The sequence below is a fragment of the Epinephelus fuscoguttatus genome, linkage group LG14 (assembly GCF_011397635.1).
Source record: "Epinephelus fuscoguttatus linkage group LG14, E.fuscoguttatus.final_Chr_v1".
NCBI lineage: Eukaryota > Metazoa > Chordata > Actinopteri > Perciformes > Serranidae > Epinephelus > Epinephelus fuscoguttatus.
Genome location: NC_064765.1, coordinates 4,511,802 through 4,518,101, shown reverse-complemented (window position 1 = coordinate 4,518,101; position 6,300 = coordinate 4,511,802). Strand labels below are relative to the sequence as shown.

At 40.4% G+C, this 6,300-nt stretch overlaps 1 protein-coding gene across 1 annotated transcript in view; it reads left to right on the top strand.

The window, feature by feature from the left end:
* Window positions 1-1,733: 1,733 nt before the first annotated feature.
* scfd1 (sec1 family domain containing 1) overlaps window positions 1,734-6,300 on the top strand; it is a 44,068-nt gene continuing 39,501 nt past the window's right edge. The window contains exons 1-5 of the mRNA XM_049596119.1: window positions 1,734-1,809; window positions 3,878-3,948; window positions 4,222-4,310; window positions 5,119-5,209; window positions 5,404-5,526. Coding sequence (XP_049452076.1) covers window positions 1,779-1,809; window positions 3,878-3,948; window positions 4,222-4,310; window positions 5,119-5,209; window positions 5,404-5,526 — 405 coding nt within the window. The 5' untranslated portion in view covers window positions 1,734-1,778. The remainder of the gene's footprint in view (window positions 1,810-3,877; window positions 3,949-4,221; window positions 4,311-5,118; window positions 5,210-5,403; window positions 5,527-6,300) is intronic.

The window sequence follows — 6,300 nt, the reverse complement described above, 5'->3', positions numbered from 1 at the left end:
CGGTTCATCCTTATTTTGTTAGTAACCGCTGATTTCTGGGATTCACCAGTGTTCTCTTATTTTTGCTCTTCTCTTAGGTCAGAGAAAACTTTACAAGTGGTCAAGAGCACTTTTACAAAGATAAATAAAAATATCTCATTTTCACAGTCCACAAAGAGTTTGTCTTACATGAGGAAACACAACTTTGTTTGAGGCACTTAAAAAGATTGCATGAACATCATCAAATTTGAGAAAATTCTCTGAATATTTTGGGTCTTCTCTCATATGTCCTCGCCTGTAGCAGCTCATTCAGCAGCTGTTGTAGCATGACTCGGTGCATAAACTTCACCCTCTGCTCTTCTGATGAGCTCTCAGGTGGACAGTGTGTCAGAGTCTCTCGCTCGAAAAGGTATAAAACCATCTGTTGTGTTTCACAAGAACGTCCGTACACCTGGAATAATAATACAGATACTTGGCTAGTATGTTTGTTCTCACTGTGGACAGGTGCTGCATATTTGTGCAAGGATTCATGGGTAACAATTAGCCTATCATTTACATTGTGTCCTGTAAATTAAATGTTTGTATTATAATTTGTATTTTCAGATATATTTTAATTTTTGGAAAAAAAAAAAGCAAACTTAAAACCTAATTGAATTATCAAACAAGAATTTAGTGGCCCCTCTGCAGTAACTCTGAGGACCCCCTGTTGAAGATCCAGGGATTGGATTAAATTTGTGGGCTGAAGAAATTCGACGATACTTGGTCCATTAATCCCAGTTACTGCGTCCGTCTGCTGACCAGTGCTGGAATGCAACCAAGTACATTTACTCAAGTACTGTACCAAAGTTTACGTTTTCGTTGCTTGAGCATTTTAATCTCATGCAAGTCTCTAGCTCTACTCCAGTACACTTCATAAGGAAATATTTTACTGTTACTCCACTACTTTTATTCTTCTATAATTACTATTATTTGACTCCATTATTAATTTTAGTTACTAGTTGCTTTACAAATTAAGATTTCTGCACACAAACAATATGAAAACATAAAAGTGCAGCTGAAATGATTATTTGATTGATCAGAAAATAAATTGGCAAATATTTTGATTGAGTTATTTTTCATTAAAAAACATTTCATGGTTTCAGCATCTCAAATTCATGCTAATTTTTCTTTTAGTTATTTCAATTATTTAAATGTATTTAACTTTTTGTTCATTGAACACTTTTACTTTAATACTTAAAACATTTCCTGCTTGTACTTACATAGTTTAACTTCACTGACAGTCTAGTACCAGAATATTTTTACAGTGCTGCTGCAGACACATTTACAGCATCACAAGTGTTTACCCATTTCTCTTTCTTTTTTTATTTTTTTTTATTTTTCCTCTAATGTCAGTAAAACACTGTTAAATCATATTTTGTTTGAGCTTATCTAACAATAAGTAACCGCAGACGTTCTTGCAGCCTTTTTTTGGTTGCACTTCTCCAATTCTGGCTCGTGAGTTTTTGCACATGGCAGCACACCTGTCCTTATATGGTGTTTAGGGAGCGTTACTTATGTTAATAGATTATTTATGATGAAGTGAGATTCACCTGTCAGCTCACCTGGGTGAGAGCAGACTTTGATAACATTTGGTGCATCTGTTGACTTCTCCTACACTGGCAGAGTGAGACCTCTTTCTTTTTAACGTCCTTGTTGGTTTCTGGAAACAGCTGCGGAGTGAGACCTCTTCTCTCATTCCTCCTCTCTGACGGGCTGCCGCCACGTCATCGGGCGCTCCGTCACCACCATCAACATCCAACATGGCGGCGTCTGTCAGGGAGAAGCAGACAGGTTGGTCAAACAGGTTTAATTCCTCTACTAACGGTTATATTTCAGCGGCGGACAGCGACGGTAACCGACGGAGGAGCGTTTAACGACCCGGAGTCTGACAGGAGCGGTTAATACAGGACTGTCCGGCTGCTAACAAGCTAACTGACCACTCTGCGCCCCGAAGGTGCCGCTAGTTGGGCTCAAACTGATTTGACTAACTTACCGATACAGACACTCCTCACAGTCCTCCCCCATATACAGATTAATTAACTCAACAAGCTGTTAACTAATGAGTTAACTAGCAGCTTAGCTTGTTAGCTAGCTGTACTGTTATGTTCTAATGCTACTGTTAGCTAGCTAGGTGAAGCTAGCCTGTTGCTACCGGTGAAGAAATCATTTTGTTTCTTAAAGTGACTTTAGTGTGAGTGTTTTAGTGCTCCAGTGTCTCTGGTAGAAACTAAATTATCCCTCATTTAAACACTAAAACATGTGGTGAAGGTTTTATTGTGATGTCACTACACTTAAAACTGAATGCTGTACTTTTAGGACAACAAATATCACAGGACACCACACTGTGACTGAGAGAGAACACATGTCAGGAGATATTCTTACTCAATGAAACCTGTAAAAGATTAAAGATGATTATTTGTAAGTTTAGACATGTTGAAGAGACATTCTCTCTTCATTCAACCACACCTGTCAGTAGGTTCAAATACTTCTGCTTTCGCCCCAGGTTTGACAGATCTGCTGTAGTGTGGGTGTGTGACAGCACAACATGTGGTTTCAGTCTTATACCAAGTGATACCAGGACCACAATCACCAACATCTGTACTTAATATAATAATAAGAGGTTAATATACCAGCATGTAGAGGAGAGTGTGGGGTCCTCACTTGCAAACCCTCAGCCCTGTGTTCCCTCACTGTAAGAACCATATGTTCCCTCAAAGACATTTTCAAATATGTCCCCTGTTATATGTTCTCTCATTGTGGAAAACAGCCCTGTGTTTCCTCAGTCCTGTGTTCCCACGCTGTTGGAAACAGTCCTCTATTCCCTCAGTCACATGTTCCCTCATTGTTAGGAACAACCATATGTTATCCAAGTCTTATGTTCCCTCATTGCTGGAAACAGCTCTGTGTTGCCTCTTTGTTGGCAACAGCTGCTATGGTCCCTCAGCCCTGTGTTCCCTCACTGCTGGAAATATCCCTGTTCCCTCAAAGACATTTTCAAATTTGGGAAAGGGCCTATGTTCCCTAACTTATATGTTCATTCATTGTTGGAAACCATATCTTACCTTAGTCCTATTTTCCCCTATTGTTGGAAAAAATCCTGTGTTCACGCTGTCATATGTTCCCTCGTTGTTATACAGTCCTGTGTTCCCTTAGCCCATGTTCTGTCTTTGTTGGCAACAGTCCTATGTTTCCTCATTGTTGGAAACAGCTCTATGTTCCCTTGGCCCTGTGTTTCCTCATTGATGGAAACAGCTCTATGTTCCCTTGGCCCTGTGTTTCCTCGTTGTTGGAAACAGCTCAATGTTCCCTTGGCCCTGTGTTTCCTCATTGTTGGAAACCGCTCAATGTTCCCTTGGCCCTGTGTTCCCTCATTGATGGAAACAGCTCTATGTTCAGTCCCTCACAGGACTGTTCCCTCATTGTTGGAAACAGTCCTATGAGGGAACATAGGGTTGGGGAACATTGAGCAGAGGGAACTTTTATTCAACCATTGAGACAACTTTTTAAAAATGTTGTTTTTGGGGCCCTCGGAGCAACAACTTGCTTTCTGGACACTAATGAAACTGGATCTTGACACAGAGCCTGTCTGTCAGATTCAACCATGACATCAGATAATAATGCAGGACCTGTACTTCAGAGATGGTCACTGAATTACCAAAAAACAGCAAACCACAAAGGGAATTTGGGGCTTTCTGGTGGTCTCTGCATCTAGAATGTGAACAAACCTAAAACCCAAAATATGACAACATAACATCCAACCTCAGCAGAGAAATACACAGGATATTAAAGGAATAGTTCTTCACCCTCATGTTGTTTGTTTCTCTGGCTGTAAACAGTTTGTGTTTGTTTGTCCCTGCAGTCGCTCTGAAGCGAATGCTGAACTTCAACGCTCCTCCTCTGAAGAACACAGCAGCTGAGCCAGTATGGAAGGTAACACACCGCAACAACACACTCATAATAACTGTCAAGTTAAATAAAATACATGTTACATATTATGTAATTAAACTCTTCAGGTAAGAGCGAATAGAATGAGCTGTTCACTTTAATAAACCATCTCTAACATTTTGGGATGTCCCTGAACCTTTGCAGCCAAACACTGCAGCTGTTTACTCTGTCAGGTTTCTATCTCTGTCTATGTTTAAAATGAAATTATGGGATTTGTTGTATCATGTGTCCTCTGTCCTTCTGTCTCTGTGTGTGCAGGTGTTGATATACGACAGGTTCGGCCAAGACATCATCTCCCCTCTGCTGTCTGTCAAAGAGCTGAGAGACATGGGCATCACGCTGCACCTGTAAGAGACACACACGTCTGCAAAAAAAAACAAGGCACCTAATGCATGCGCATTCTGTAATGATGACCCTCAGCCCACCCCGTAGTTTGGGAAATCAGGAAGCAATGCAGCAGTAGCAGAAATAGATAAAGAAAGAGGTCTTTTGAGCGGCAAGTTCAGCATCAAAGCTCTGACAGATGGTTCTCTCAACAAGACCAAAGTTATTTGCAGTTACTGTCAACATGAATTGAGTTACCAGAGTCAAGCTGCTTAAATAAAACAGGATGTTTAGTTAACCTTTACAAGTGTAAAGTTGGACACTACACTGTGTTAGTATTACTGAGTAATGTTAAATATGGAGAGTATGTTCATCTGTCGCTGCTTGTTGGGCTTGAGTTTGCCGTGGTTTGCTTTCAGCATATTTTTTAAGCATGCAGTGCGTTTAAGGTTATTCTGGAGAATATTCTGGATAGTATTTGTCATGGTTTGGGATTTTTGCAATAATAATAAACATACATTTGCATAAAGTAAGTAAATTTGTCCACTCCCATGCTGATGAGAGTATTAAAAACTTGAAAAATATCCTTTAGAGATACATTTACAACAGATAAAAAAGTGTGTGAGTAATTATAAAATAATTGCAAGTTAACTATGGACAGTTATCTGATTAATCGCTGTTGGATATTTTAAAACGATTAACAGCCCTAGTTTTAACCGTTCAACAGCTCCTGAAAAAAAAGTCCTCACAGAAAGTTGACTCTGTTGATCATTTACAGCTGTCATTAAAGAAGCGTGTTAAAATGAGCTTGTGTGTGTGTGTGTGTTTCAGTCTGCTTCACTCGGACAGAGATCCGATCCCAGATGTCCCCGCCGTCTATTTCATCATGCCCACAGAGGAGAACATCGACAGGATATGTCAGGTAGACGCACACGCACACACAGCCGTCAAAATAAATGATCATCTCTCTTTTTGGATCTCTGCTTTCCAGCTGCACATCAGCATCAGCATGCTGTTTAGCATGTTAGCATTCATTCTGTCAAGCTAATTTATAATCAACAGAGGTAATGATTTGTCTGTGTGTGTGTGCATGCGTGTGTCCGTGGGTGTGCGTAGGACCTGAGGAACCAGCTGTATGAGTCGTACTACCTGAACTTCATCTCTGCCATCAGCAGAAGTAAACTGGAGGACATCGCCAGCGCTGCTCTGGCTGCTAACGCTGTCAACCAAGTCACCAAGGTTACCATGGTTACTCTTATCCTTCTATAGTCTGATTTGTTTTTATTACATTATACTGTACTGATTCTACTTAGTAGCAACATTGGATCATTGGAATTGATTAGATTCAGGTTACGTGAATTCTGCGCAACTTTGCAATTTTGTCCGATCACTGATCTTGCTCAGCCCCTCTCTCTGTTTATCACGAGGCTACTGCTGCGGAGCTTCTGCCCAGGCAGCTAAATATGATGAGTAGTAATGAGAACACGTGATGTGTTAGCTCATGCTAACTGGGCAGAGAGAGCAGGAGGAGAGGAGCTCACAGAGACGGTCCTCTAGTGCTGTGTCTAACAGCAGCAGCTGATCGTCGGTGATCCCTCGTTTTCCGTTGTCCCCAGAATGTCATTGCGACACTTCAACAAGCATCACAATTTTTAAGAGAAGCTGCCGCAACATCTCAGGCTGTAGTGGTCTCAAAAACAAGTCCTGGAGGGAGTGAATATTACCTGCCAGGAATAATTTTATTTTAATAAATGCAGCTGAAAACTTGAAACAAGCGTAAATTAATACTACTGTGTGAAGCACTAGAGCTCCTTTGATTTAGAAAGGAAGAGAAAATTTAGAATTACATATCCGATTATTCTGTTATTTAATCTCTTTTGTAAATTAGTATAGTGTTGTGTGATTATTTTTTTATTTTCAATTGAGAGGAAAAGGTGCAGAGTTACAGTTAATATCTCCCACTCTGATGCTCATCATCGTCGATTTCCAGTTAAGTAGAACGATACGGTGGAC